Source organism: Octopus sinensis, linkage group LG5, assembly GCF_006345805.1.
Source record: "Octopus sinensis linkage group LG5, ASM634580v1, whole genome shotgun sequence".
NCBI classification, from domain to species: Eukaryota; Metazoa; Mollusca; class Cephalopoda; order Octopoda; family Octopodidae; genus Octopus; species Octopus sinensis.
In genome coordinates, this window is record NC_043001.1 from 107,336,077 (window position 1) to 107,351,203 (window position 15,127).

At 40.5% G+C, this 15,127-nt stretch overlaps 1 protein-coding gene across 1 annotated transcript; it reads right to left on the reverse strand.

The window, feature by feature from the left end:
- Positions 1-524: 524 nt before the first annotated feature.
- LOC115212240 (craniofacial development protein 2-like) lies at positions 525-2,631 on the reverse strand. The gene is made up of 2 exons (XM_029781079.1): positions 2,519-2,631; positions 525-1,269 (listed from the first exon to the last, which is right to left on the reverse strand). The coding sequence occupies exons 1-2, from the start codon at positions 2,629-2,631 to the stop codon at positions 525-527; spliced, it is 858 nt and encodes a 285-aa protein (XP_029636939.1).
- Between the last annotated feature and the right edge of the window lie 12,496 nt (positions 2,632-15,127).

Genomic DNA, 15,127 nt, shown 5'->3' on the forward strand with positions numbered 1-15,127 from the left:
TTAAAATGGGTTGACCAATTTTCTAAACGCTTCTTAGCTGATCCCCCTTTAATTCTAATTGATGACCCAGAATTTTTGCCTGATAGGTCTTTGATGGATTTCCAGGCGAGATGGTGTTTTTTACTTTGGATAGTTTACTAATTTTGCCATTGATAAAGTCGACCTCGGCGTTCAAGTAAGCCTCATCAAGATTTTTCTTGGCAGCTATGAGTTGGATCATCAGTGACTGGGATGGAGAACGGTGGTAAGCTAGTGATATAGACTTTAGATAGTTTCTGGCTTCGATGACATTTGGGGAATTAGAAGGTTTGCTCTGGCTCCTACTCTTCTTTTTGGGAAGAGTAGCCAGTGCAAATTCCTCTGTTGATTTGATGAGGCTGCTGTATACTTCTTCAATGTTCTCAGCATCTATTTCAGAAGTAGACAAAGATTGAAATGTGTTATAGACCTCAATAGTAAATTGTTTGGACATATCGGGGTTAGATAAGACTTCCTCCCAGTCGATCGTTTTCATCGGGTGAGGCTTAGCTTTTTTGGATGAGCTTAACGGTAGCTGATACAATTCTGTGGTCAGAGCCGACAGAACTAAAGGAAGAGTAGGATCTCGAGTTTTTAACACTATTGCGCCATTTCTTTCGAAAGATGAGGTAGTCAATTTGTGCCCTATCACCAAGTGGGGACTCAAATGTCCAAAGTTGACTTTTTGGTTTCATAAAAGAATTGTTGAAGGTGTAGAGATTAAATTCCTCCAAGAAGTCTTTGAGCATTTCTCCGTTCCAATTAGTTTTAGAGTTGAAAGTAAACTTGGTCTCATCGGGTCCTAGTCTAGCATTCAGATCACCAGCTACAACTAGAAAATTATGGAGAGGTACTTGCTCAATGGTTGAACGAAGGGTTGTATAAAAATTCTCAATCTCGTCTGCCACAGACGAATTATGTGGGCTATACACACATACCAATGTTGTTTTCGGGTTTCCATCTATCTCAAGCACCATAATTCTAGGTGAGATTGACTCTATACTCAATAGAGTATCACTGGCTTTTGATGAAAGTAGAAATCCGATACCTCCAACTGTTGAATTAACAGTATTCTTTGATGCTGAGGAGGTTACGAGTTGATAAGAACCGACTTGATGGTATTTGAGGATGTTGTCAGGGTGGTAAAATCGGTGTTCTTGGGCAGCTATTATATCAATGCCATGTGATTCTGCATTTGCACCAAGTTCTTCTAGCCGGCCCAGAGAGCCGAGGGTGCGGGCATTGAGGGTGCTGAGTATCGTATGATTTTTACAGCTAATGAGGTGTTTGTTTGGTGTTGTTTGGTTGGGAGCTGACTCTTCTCCATCAGGTGATACCCGTCTGTTAAGATTGAGGGCATCACTGTCAATGGATGCCCTTGGAGGTGCAACGTGATCAGAGATAGGACCCGGCAAAGCAGGGGCTGGACCTACATCCGCAGGTATACCATTAGGTCTGGTTCCCTGGGGAAGAGGAACCCTGGTGCAGTTAATTGTAAATTCCATAGTCTTTTCAAATGGCTAATAATGTGTGCGCGCGCCACTACTATACACATTGGAAAGCATTGTACAACCAAGTACTAAAGAAGATCTTTCCTCCTCCATGAAACAAAGCTGTCCCCGCTGGACGTCAACCCAGTACTGTTCATAGTCGGCCCCTCCTTGATTTTTCTCCAAGTCAAGGTCAGTGTTCGCAAGTTCATCAACAATATAGCAGACATTTGAACTCTCTTTGACCGAACGTTCTTCATCTCACTTTACGAAAGCAGTAGTTGCTGCTACAGCTATTACTACTGCTGTTACCAGAATTTACTGCTGCTACTACTACTGCTACAATTAGAAACATACAAGTTTAAATGACACCGAGATGTTTTTCCCCGTGTCTGAATTATACCGGTGACACCAATGAAAAATCCCTTTGTTTTTCTTTGTTAGGAGAAAAGAGAATTTACTGTAAAAACAAACCCTCAGCCCTCCCTCCAGGGTGTAAATTACTTTAAAAAGAAATACTTTAAAAGGGAAAAACGTGAGAAAAAAAAATTAAATTAAATTAACGATAGACAAAAACATGTGCCTTCTCGCACATAAACACATTATTCACACTTATACAAACATACGCAGACGCAAATATTGAAGTACTAAATGGCTCTCCCTCACTTGTCCTTCCCATTAATGCCATTGCTCAACCAATTCTGAACGATCTTGTCAGGTCAGGTCTGTTGTATGCAGCATCGGATCCTACTACTGGTAAACTGTAAACCAGTACAACCTGTGTCAGTGGGGTAGAAAGGGCTCCTTAGCCGTAGTGAAGGCAATCTATCTAGGGAGATAACCTTACAATAAATCACTCGGTCCGGTCTCTCTCAAACCAAAGTCAGCAAGAGGCTCTTTCAGCTGCCTCTTCCATCTCCCGCACAGCAACCCTTCATTCCTTACCTCACATTCCATGCCGATTGGGCAGGGAATCCCCTACAGCCAACCTCGACTGGGAAAAGCCATACCTTCCATCCCTTCTCCTTGCAATCCCGCAGAAGGCTATCATATCTTGCACGTTTCCATTCATGAGCCTCATCACACCCCTCTTGCCACGGACTGTTAGTTCAATTATGATCATTTTCGCGGCCTTTTCAGACCACAGGACTACATCTGGCCTCAAGGTTGTATGGACAACATGAGGAAACTGCAATCCCTCCTCTAATTCCACTTTCATATCCCATGGTTGAGGTCCTTGCAGCAAGCTATGTATTGTTTTTGATGACTCTATTGGTTTCTCTCCCTCTTTCCTGAACTTAATTGCTGCTGTTGCCTTCTCTTGGTGGTGATGTTTCTTGTGCCTTTCCTGCTCCAGGAGCAAGTGTTGCAAGCACCCTATCATGGCGCCATTTGTAACTGCCTCGAGAAAGTGCTATTCTGCATCTTGCCAGACGTGTGCCAGAGCGCCCCTATCTCCACAAATTCTACACAGTTAGTATTCCCTCAAACCCCATCTCTGCAGGTTTGTTAGTGCCGGGAGTGTGTCATACACCGCCCGCAGCAGGATGGAGATGCGAAAAGGTTCCAGCCTACACAGGTCAGTCCCTGTGAGCTTCCTCTTAGGGAGATCCCATTTAGACCATGCACTTTAAAATACCAGCTCCACAGCACTTGATTTCTTTTTATCTTCCTTCTGGTACCGTACCGCTTCCTGGGTCATAGCCCGCCTCTACCTGGTGTCTGCTTTCTTCCATTGTTGGAAATAGGAAGACCCAAAACCCTGGCGACCCTTGCACGTACCTCCAATGATGCCGTATAGCTCCACCGTGCCTTCAGCCTGAGCGAAAGCGGTGCTAGCTACCCACTTTCACCCAGACCTTGTGGTAATACCTGCATGTCTGATAAGCTAGTCCTTAGAGTCTCTGACATCATTACAACATTACATTTGGCAACTTTAAATTCCTCCACTACAGATGACAGGGGAAGTTGTAGCTGTCCTGATCTTATGTACAGGCCAATTAAATTGATGCTTGAGGGAACTCCTAGCCATCTTCCGAGGTATTTATTTATCTTCCTCTCTGCCCTTTCCACACTTGCCATTGGAACATCATACATCGTCAACAACCATACGAGTCTTGAGAGCGGCCCATGTTGGTAGAGTCATGCCCTGAACTTTCCTGGAAGCGCTGATCTATCAATCCTCATCGGCCACTCCTCTGCTTGCTTCACAATATTTGTAACATTGCTTCTCTCTAACAGCCACTTGCCAAACAAGGCATTTAATGGCTAGAAGAATATTGAGCTTTATTTGATAACCAGCTGATCTAGCAAGCGGGGCCTCATATCAGTGAGGGGGCCCGGTGCGCATTAATGCCGTCGAGAGGTAGGAATCTATTGATGGAATCGCCTTTCCTTGCATTTTAAGCCTGATTTTGTTGGTTACCTTACCCCCACTGATCACCAAGCAACTCGATTTCTTTGGCTTAAACCTCATTCTTGCCCATGTCGCCATTTGTTCGTGCGAAGTCAGCATTCTTTCTGCCTCCACATGGGTTGCAGCTGGTACCGTAATATCATCTATGAAACTCCTTATAGGGTGCTGACAGCTGCCTGATTCCATTGTTGGTCCTTGAGCTCCTCTATCAGCAGTTGATATGAGGCAATTCATACCCGTAATAAAAAGAATGGGAGAAATCGTGCACCCAGTTATGATTCCTTTCTCAAGGTCTTGCCACCGAGTTGTAAAATGGGTTGTTCTGAAACGTAATTGGATACCTTCAAAATAACAGCTGATTATTCTCCTAATATTGGGGAGGGGGAACATGATACTAGTCAAGGGCTGCATATACTATGAAGGCATGAGGAATTGATCCGTATGCATTTTCCAGAGCCAGCCAAACCATTGTCAGGTTACCTTTACTTCTCTTATCCTCATGAATAATCTGACTGAGAATTCCAGTGTGTTCCAGACATCCTGTGAAATCCGGAGCTCCACCTTTCTGGATAGATGTGGTTATATACCCATCCTCAGTTATGTATGATGTCTTCCTTTCGGCCAGTACAAAAAAGATCTCCTCAACACTCAGGAGGGAGATTGTCCTGAACTGATTAACGGCTGTGAAGTTTTATTATTTTGGCACAAAACATCCTTCCGCCTTCTTCTAACATGGTGGGATGATAAACTTTGTCCAGAACTTTCATAACAGCGCCAACAGCCTCCGAAAAAGCTACGGGCATTTCTTGTATACTTTATAAGGTATACAATTTGGGCAAGATGCTGGTGCTGATCTGGCCTTTTTCCCCACTTGTTTCACTTCTTTTCAGGATGGACAGCTGAGGGTGAATTTGTACACTGGTATTTCAGCTCTACTGGCATTTGGGTCACAGCAGGAGCTTCGTTTCTGAGGTTATCATTGTGAGTTTACTTCAGAAATGCTCATATATATATATATATATATATATATATATATATATATATATATATATATATATATAGTTAATCCTAACATGAAAACACAACAACGCGAGAACGTGGAACAAGTATAGAGTTATTGGACGCTCAGGAAAGGAAAGAAAGAAGGAGGATTTAACGTTTCGAGCGGAGCTCTTCTTCAGAAACATAGGAAAAGGAATGATCTAAGGAAAGGAAGACGGAGGGAAAAGATCGCCAACGATACACACGCGGTCACATATTATATATATATATATATACACGTATATGATGGTTGCTGCATTCGAGTGTTTGTGTATATTCTTTAGTGTGCGCAAGACTTCGTGCATGGACTTCATTGATAAAACTAACTTTTGCACACCATTACCAACTTGTGTCGTTGTTAGCAACCGAATCATGTTGCAACTGTATTGAATTATTCTTCATTTCAAAGCACACAAGAAGACCGTCAAGAACGAAAAAAGCTAAATGACTGATCTTTACTTGTTTTGTTTAACATTAGAACATCAGCTTCTGGAATAGGCGACAAAAGCTCTGTTTGAAAGCTAGCTTTGTTGATTGACATCGGTAAAAATAATTTCTATTTTTAATGGGGATTATGGATTTTGAAGTAAGAAAGAAATTATCACTGCAAAGTCTTTGGCCCAGATTCGCATGTCTATCTGTATTAGTATGTGTGTGTACATGTGTGCGTATGCGTGTATATTATATATATATATTTAATATAAATAATATATAAATATATGCATATATATATAAATATATATATATTATATATATATATATATATATATATATATATTATATATATATATATATATATATAATATATATATATATATATATATATATACGTACATATACATACCTACATATATATGTAGGTATGTATATATGTGTACAGGACATCAAAAGGACGTTGAACACAATGAGAAACGAAAATATAAAAACAAAAACATAGAAAGAATAGGTGTGCATTTCACAGTAGACGATCAACTGCCAATACTATAGATGCGATCTATTCATCATCGGGGTTGGGTTGGGGTGAGATAGAGCTCTAGAATAGTGGTAAGGTTGGAATTAGGGAGGTGAGCTAAAAGAAGACATGCAGAGAATATAAGGTACTAATAAGAGGAAGGCAGACAGAAATTACCAACACGACGAAAGATGGATTTGTAAAGTTCAAGAGTTAGAGGAAGAAATGTAGAAATAAGTGACCGGTGCCAGTATGGGTGAGGAAGGGGAATACTAAGTGGAATGGTGTGTAGAATAGCAACAGAGCATAGGGCAAGGAAATTAGAATTATCAGTTTGCTGGACTAGCAACGGGGTTGGGAAGAGAGGCCCTCCGTGAAGAGGTGGCCGACAAGAATTTCAATGTGAGGAGGGATGTGCAAGATAAAATATACCGAGTAATCTCTGGATGTGAAGCATGATCGTCAATGCAATGCGACGAGGTAGAAGAGTTGGGAGGTAATGAAAGTATATGGTTTTAAATCAGGTGATTGTAATGGGTTGCAGGTTTATCAGTTTATACCCTATCAGGTACATAACGAGGGCAGTGGGTGCACTATAGACATATGCGTTTGTTGACAATTAGCTGGATAAAGAATTTATTTATTGCATTAATGATGTATTAATTTTTCGAATTTTAATAAAAAGAGACGATGAGCGATGGCTAGAAGAATATTGAGCTTTATTTGATAACCAGCTGATCTAGCAAGCGGGGCCTCATATCAGTGAGGGGGCCCGGTGCGCATTGATGCCGTCGAGAGGTAGGCCCCGAAACGGCGCGCATTATCTCCTAATGATCCCATACACTTGCTGGCTTCCGGCATGAGGAGCTTTTGACTGGTAGCACTTGCATGCGCAAGTTGTTTGCTAGACATCTCGTGAATATCTATAAGTGGTTGCTTGGAAAGAACTTAAAGTTAAATTGGTGCAATGGGATAAAAAAAAAAGTAGATGAACTAAAGAATTATGGAATATGAAATCATAGTGTGTTTGAGTAAGTGGTAAAGTTATTATTACGGCAAAACTAAATTAGGAATTCAGAGAATTATGTAGTACAATAATCGTGGTAAAAGATGAGGGATAAGGTGGTACATTACGGCTTAAATAAAATAAAGTTCTAATTTATGTAGACGAGAATTGTGTGGAAATGTTCTTTGCGCTTCATTTAGCTTTCTGGTAAAATGGGAACGTTTTGAAGAATGTGGACAGAAGTATTGAACTTTTCATTTTGTCTGTCCAGCAATTGTACTGGATTATGTAAACGGATTAATTGCTTAACTGAAGCACTGCTTATAGACACTGTTTATTTGATAGATATAGCAGCCCTGGTTTATTATTTATAAGTCAACCTGAGCATTCATTGTGTGCGTCTATGACCCTACATCATCAAATGTGTTACAAACATATCTGAAATTATATGTTTGCTAATTTATAACATAATTAATCTATTTGGCAAATTGTTGATCTCTCGACCATAAAATTCTTCAGGTTTCGAAGCAAAGAAAAACTCGGTATCACTCTTGAGCTCTTTACGAGTAATAAACACTTTTCCTTCTAAATAATGTTGCAATGATCTTGAAATATGGTTATCACACGAAGTTAGATCAGGAGAATAAGGAAGATGAAGCAAGGATGGCATATTTAGTGTAATAATAGTCTTTTCCCAAGGGACTTGGACAATAAGTGGTCTGCATTATGATTTACCAATGGCGGCCCTTTACCTGTAAGTTTTTGAGCAATGTATCAAATGATAATATTATAGCTCGGCAATAACAGTTTCGTCTTGATTGAACACTTCATGATAGGCAATACCTTCATTTCCCACCAAACTCAGAGCGTAACATTTTCGGGTGCAATCTTGGCTTGGCATGGATTACCTCTTTTCGTTGGGTGTTGACCATTGTCGTTCTGGTCAAATATGATTATAGAAAAGGTGCTTTGCATCACATGTGATTATTCTAGCTACGCAACACTTCCACTCTTCAATGAAGAGTGGAAGCCAATTCTTTGATTAAGCTGCGAAGTAGTCAGAAGATGAAAAAAACCTACTGACCAAGTCAAGACATTTCTCATGAAGGCGTTTATGATCGAAGCGTGAATTCAACTGAACTGTTTTTCTAATTTTCATGCAGTTTGCATTGGGTTTTTCTCTGTAACGTTTTTTTTTTGTTTTTTTTTTCTGAAGCTCAATATTGACAACTTGGTCATCCAGATCGAGAGAGATTTGCGTCAGAGGAAATTCCCGAATGAAACTGATCAAGTCACCATTGACATGTCTGAACACGTAGAGCTTCCTTTCCAGAAATAGAAAAAACATTTTTTGCTACTTCCATTGCTGAAAAGCTCCTTTTGAATTAACACACACACACACACACACGCACTCACACACACACACACACACACACACACACACACACACACACACACACACACACACACACACACACACAAATCTGCCTGTCGATGTCTCTGACCGTTGACTGGCTATTCGCCCGTTTGTCTGACTGTCCGTCTGACAATCTATCTATCTATCTATCTATCTATCTATCTATCTATCTATCTATCTATATATATATATATATATATATATATATATCGATCTATCTATCGTATACCTATCTATCCATTCATCCATTCATCCATCCGTCCTCCCATACCTCCATCGATCGATCGATCCATTCATCTATCTATCTATCTATCTATCTATCTATCTATCTATCTATCTATCTATCTATCTATCTATCTAGCTAGCTAGCTAGCTAGATAGCTATATATATATATATATATATATATCGATCTATCTATCGTATACCTATCTATCCATTCATCCATTCATCCATTCATCCATCCATCCATCCATCCATTCATCGTTCGTCCTTCCATACCTCCATGGATCGATCGATCGATCCATCCATCCATCCATCCATCCATCCAGCCAGCCAGCCAGCCAGCCAGCCAGCCAGCCAGCCATCCATTCATCTATCTATCTATCTATCTATCTATCTATCTATCTATCTATCTATCTATATCTATCTATCTATGTGTACTTATATGTATTAGTTGTATATACATATATAGAATATTATGCATGTATATACATATACAGAATAAGTATGTATGTATGTATGTATGAAGTAATTATTGACAGTCAATATCATACTTGCATCACTTAGTAAGCTTAACTGAATTGTAGATTCATGTAGGATAGTACTATGAAGTGTTAATTAATAATATAAGCAGGGAAAAAAATAGAGAGAGAAATATAGAAAGGAAAGCAATGGCGGAAATTTATAATAAGCAACGGAAAATCCAGCAATGTGTGCGTGCGTGTGTGTGTGTATGCGTGTGTGTCCGAGTGTGTGTGCGTGTGTTTTGCCTCAATTAATAAATCCTTGTTGAGATTTCCATATGAAATCTTCGGCTCTGCTTACTATTTGATGCCGATGAGATATTGATCACCGCCGATTAGTTTAGCGCTTGGCGATATCTACTAAGCTGGTAATTAGCCTTTGTGAGCCGTTGCCTAGCTTCGGTTTCATGGATGTAAAGCAAACATAAGATAAATCTCCCGCTTTATATAGGACAGCACAGTGTAACGATGTAAAATATTAAAATCCGAGAAACTTGTAATATAGGCGCAGGAGTGGCTGTGTGGTAAGTAGCTTGCTAATCAACTACATGGTTCCGGGTTCAGTCCCACTGCGTGGCATCTTGGGCAAGTGTCTTCTGCTATAGCCCCGGGCCGACCAATGCCTTGTGAGTGGATTTGGTAGACGGAAACTGAAAGAAGCCTGTCGTATATATGTATATATATATATAAGTGTGTGTGTATATGTTTGTCTGTCTGTGTTTGTCCCCCTAGCATTGTTTGACAACCGATGCTGGTGTGTTTACGTCCCCGTCACTTAGCGGTTCGGCAAAAGAGACCGATAGAATAAGTACTGGGCTTACAAAGAATAAGTCCCGGGGTCGATTTGCTCGACTAAAGGCGGTGCTCCAGCATGGCCGCAGTCAAATGACTGAAACAAGTAAAAGAGTAAAAGAGTAAAAGAGAGAGAAAGAGTATAAGATAAATCTCTCGCTATATAGGACAGCACAGTGTAACAAAGTAAAATATTAAAATCCGAGAAACTTGTAATATAGCACCAGGCCATCATAGTAGTGGTCTAGCACAGCTGTAGTTTGTCACGTCGCCAGTCTATCATAACACCAGACGGTGAAAAATACTGGTCTATCAAAGGTAAAATTAAAATATGATATGAGCCTCTTAGGTGATCAATCAGGCTGCTAGAAAGAGCAGCCAAAATTATCTCATTTCACGAAATCTCATCTAAAAATAAATAAATAAATAAATAAAAAGCTTAAAAGATGAATCCTTAAGACTGCACAGCAAAACTATTCTTTCTCACTTTTGGTAGAAGCTAGAGGTGAGGGAGAAGTCGATTATATCGACCCCCCACTGCTCACCAGGTACTTTTATTTTATTGAAAAATAAAGTCGACCTCAGAGGCATAATATGCACTTTTGTGGAAAGATGTTTGAAAATATGTCCTTCAGGACAGAGATAACCTGGTACTAAGCAGCGGTAGCAGTAGCAGCAGCAGCAGCAACAACAACAGCAACAATATTAACAACAACAACCACTTCAACAATAAGTGGTGTGATTAATTTCATAGATTATTTGCTTCTCATTATCAACTGCTATGGAAACGAGGATGTATTGAAAGATACATTGACCCTGTTGCCATTAACAAGCAAGTTTGACTTTGTCCCAACAACATAGCCACTCTAAACTAATTTTGCCTCTCTATTTGATCCTCATGGCCAGGAATCAAATAAAAAGCCCTTACGAAATCACTTGAACACATAAATATAGCAACTAAATCTTTCTCAAATGACATCATACCGCTTTAAGAGCAGAAATAAATAAACTGAGTAATATTGCTTAGATATATTGTGTTTGTAGGAAAATGAGACATATTAACATTCAATAATGCATTATTAACTGCTAGGAGGGGTAAATCCAGTCACTTTGCTCTATCATACGTAATATCTTTCCTAACAGTGAGGCGACGAGCTGGCAGAACTGTTAACACGCCGGGCAAATTGCTTGGCGGTGTTTCGTCTGTTTCTCGCATTTTGAGTTCAAATTCCGCCGAGGTCAACTTTGTCTCTCATAATTTCGGGATCAATAAAATAAGTGACAGTTGAACACTGAGGTCGATGTAATCGACTTCACCATTACCCCGAACTTGCAGGCGTTGTGCTAAAATTTGAAATCAATATCTTTCTCAACAGACTCCCACACTGCAAAAGAAAAAACCTGCGAATTTATGCCTTCTTCAGTTTGATCATCACTTTTTATCTCGTAACTTATTCATCTCTATCTCTCATGAGAGAACGTATATACAGTATTACATCTATATATTAATACACATTAATTATATACATATAAAAATATTTTCATGGGAATTAGTTTAGTAGTAGAAAACTGCAACTAGATCTTCATGTGAAGTTTTTAATATATTAAATAATCTTTCAACTTTGTCAATTACTTCCTGGTACACGCCTCACTGGGTGTGATCTTACTTATCAGGCCAATCGACACTGGTACGCGTCTTTCTGTCCAAAGTTCTCTCGAAAATTCTGCATGAAGCGTTTCTAATAACTGAGAAAGTTATAATCCAAGTCTTCTAACTTAGTAATCAGGACAATCTTTCTCAGAAGCAAATCCTTTAATATATGATTAAGATTATTCAGTATTGCAAGACACAATGATTTCTAATTACGGGTTAGTGTCCTTTGCTAAAGATATTAAATACAGGCAAGGCGGCGAGCTGGTAAAAACGTTCCGAGTTCAAATTCTGCTGAGGTCGACTTTGCCTTTCATGCTTTCGAGGTCGATAATTTAAGTACCTGTTGCGTACTCGGGCCCCTCTCCCAAAATTTTGGGCCTTGTGCCTAGAGTAGAAAAGAATATTAAATACAGGCATGAGATGGGTGAGCTGGCAGAATCGTTAGCACGCCGGAGAAAATGCTGCGCGGCATTTCTTCCGTCATTACGTTCTGAGTTCAAATTCTGCCGGGGTCGACATTACCTTTCATCCATCCGGAGTTGAACACTTGGATCGATGTAATCGACTTACCCCTCCTTGAACGTACTGGCTTTTTGACAAAACTTGAAACCAATATTAAATACAGGGTGCGTTAGGTATTTGAGGACTTACCTTTTTGGGGTTATTGCTGCATTTTTTGCTAACTCTATAATTTTCGTTTCAGAAAATAATACTGACCTTCAGCTTACTCAAGAAATGAAGAGACATGCTGTTATTGTGGTTATAAAGGCTGAGCATAGCGATTAAGAAATATCTCGATTTTTAAAAGTTGCCAAATCTTTCGTCTACAAAATTTGTAAGGAGCTAGAGACGGAAGATGGAAACGTATCACCAGTATCAAAGCATAAACAGCGTTCTAAACACACTGAAATAATTAAAGCACCTGAATTTATCCAGCAAGTTCAACAGGCCGTTGATTACAATCCCAGAAATTTCATGAAGTCAATTACAAAGTATCTCCATGTGTCAGAAGGAACGGTCAGAAATGCTTTCCACGAAGGCATCAGATATAAGTCTTATATGATGAGGAAAAGTCAATTTGTCTGAAAAAGCAAAAGAAAATCACCACATCAGAACTAAAAGGCTTTTAAACAAACTGAAAATCCAGCAGAAGATTTGATTTGGTTTTTCTCAAACGAGAAAAATTTCCACCAAGATCAAAAAGTTAACAGAAGAAATGAAAGATGGTTATGTGCCGACCCTTCTGAAGTTCCAAGTGTTATGCATACAAAGTTTCCTGCAACTGTCATGGTTTTAGGGGTTGTCAGCAATGAAGGACATGTGGTGCCTCCTTACTTCTTTCCACAAGGCCTTAGAGTTAACTCTGTCTTGATGTCCTAGAAATAATTGTTAAGCTCTGGATAGACAGTGTATGCAATGGAAGGCCATATGTGTTTCAGTAAGACTCTGCACTGTTACACATGGCTCTGATGACACAGGAATGGATGGCTGAAATTTTTCATGATCACACAACCCCTAACATTTGGTGTCCTATTTCCCCAGATCTCAGTCCTGGGGTCGATTTGCTCGACTAAAAGCGATGCTCCTGCATGGCCGCAGTAAAATGACTGAAACAAGTAAAAGAGTAAAAGAATAAAAAGTTGTTGAAGCTGAAGGCGGCTTTACTGAATAACATTATAGAAAAGAAGGTTTATTTTTAACTTCATAGCATTTTTTGATATATAAAGTTATTATCCGTTATTATCTGGGTTTTTTTTATTAACATAGATCTGTCCTCAAATATCTTACTCACCCTGTGCATGAATCCCCGCGTTACGGTTACCTTAGCTTATGCAATTTCGCGCTTACTGTCTATAATTTCAACCTAACGGAATCTTGGAGAGAATTTAAGAATTAATAAAATGTATTTGTCAGTTTAGCGAAAAGGACTGCTTCTTGATGTTTTAGTTAAGGTAAAAGTAGTTAACAAATTGAAGTAACTATAATTACGATACTAACATATACGTTTACAGGTGTGTGTGTGTGTGTGTACAAGTGTTTGTGGATGCGTGACTATAAATACTTAATGTGGGGTGAAATCACAAACTCAAAGCCCTCTTCCCAAATGCTGTAGGGGGTTTCCAGAAATATCTGTCCCAAAAACTATATAGAAACCTCCTCGAAGACACATCAAAGAACGAGGAAGCCAAAACTTTCCACACAAGTAAGTAACTCTCTGTACTTTCATTTGTGTGTTTTAAAGCACACACCCCAATAGAATCATGGTCAAGATTGGTTGTGTGAATGCGCGTGGCTTGGGGTCTCCTTGGAAACAAGGATACCTCCTAAATGACATCAAGTCACATGATCTGGGAATCATAGCCATAAGTGAGACCAGACTCCACGAGCCACGGGCCCTAAAGTCCATGTTTGGCGGACAGTTTAACATTTATTTCGCTCCCTGTCTGCCGAGGATGGGCGGTAGTGGCACCGCGGTACTTTTTCACAAGAGCCTGGATCTCGAAGTCAAGACGATATTCGTAGACCCGGAGGGTAGACTGATCGTTCTGGATGTTGACGACAGCAATGGGTGCGCTTTCCGACTCGTATCAGTCTACGCACCGCCCTTAACAGGTCGGGCGGATTTCTTTCGACGTCTAGAAGTATTCTTGGGAACGTCTCGTCCTTTACTCTTAGTGGGGGATTGGAATGCTACCTTGGACACGCATGTAGACTACGTGGGTAGAGACAGAAACAGAAGGGGATGCAAATGCCTCAGAGACCTGCTCAGACGATTCCAACTGTCTGACAGGTACCGACTCGACCACCCAAATGCACCAACGTGGACATGGAGCCACCGCTGTGGGTCGTCGAGATCGTATCTAGATAGGATACTGTGTAGGACAGTAGACAAGGATAACTTAGGATGTCCACAATTCCACACAGTCAGCTACACGGATCACAAATTGGTGACATGTACGCTAGACTTAGATAAGGCACATAGACAGGGTCCTGGGTACTGGAAACTGAACGCATCATTCCCGTCCAGACAAGTTTTCAGAGACCGGATTAGCACACTAGTAAAGAGGGCTTTGACGGGAGCCATCATCAACAACAAATGGTGGTTTGCCCTCAAGAGAGCAGTAAAAGCAGAAGCGATTAGGTACAGCAAAGCACTAGCCATAGATAGAAATAGAGTAGAGGGTGAGCTAGTTAAGAAGCTAGAAGAGGCAATTAGAAGCGGCATCGCATCCGACGTTTTGGCGGCGAGGTTGGCCCTCGACCAACACTTCAACGCCAAACACGAAGGATGTGCTGTCAGAGCTAGGATGCGTGCTCTAAGGAACGAAGGTGTTGGAGCCGCGAGAGAGGCCCGGGTGGCAGAGGCGCAACAGGGCAACAAAGCCACCATTCGGTCATTGGTAGATGAACAGGGGCGCGAATTGCTCGAGCCAAGTAAAATGTGTGAGGCCTTTCAGCAGCATTTTGCCCGACTGTTCGGGACGAGTGGAGGGCAAGAACGTAGGGTAGACTTCAGTGCCTACCTACATAGCCTGCCACGACTCTCGACAAGAAAGGCAGGGTGCTGCGAAGGTGCCATCACGGCGGCGGAAGTGC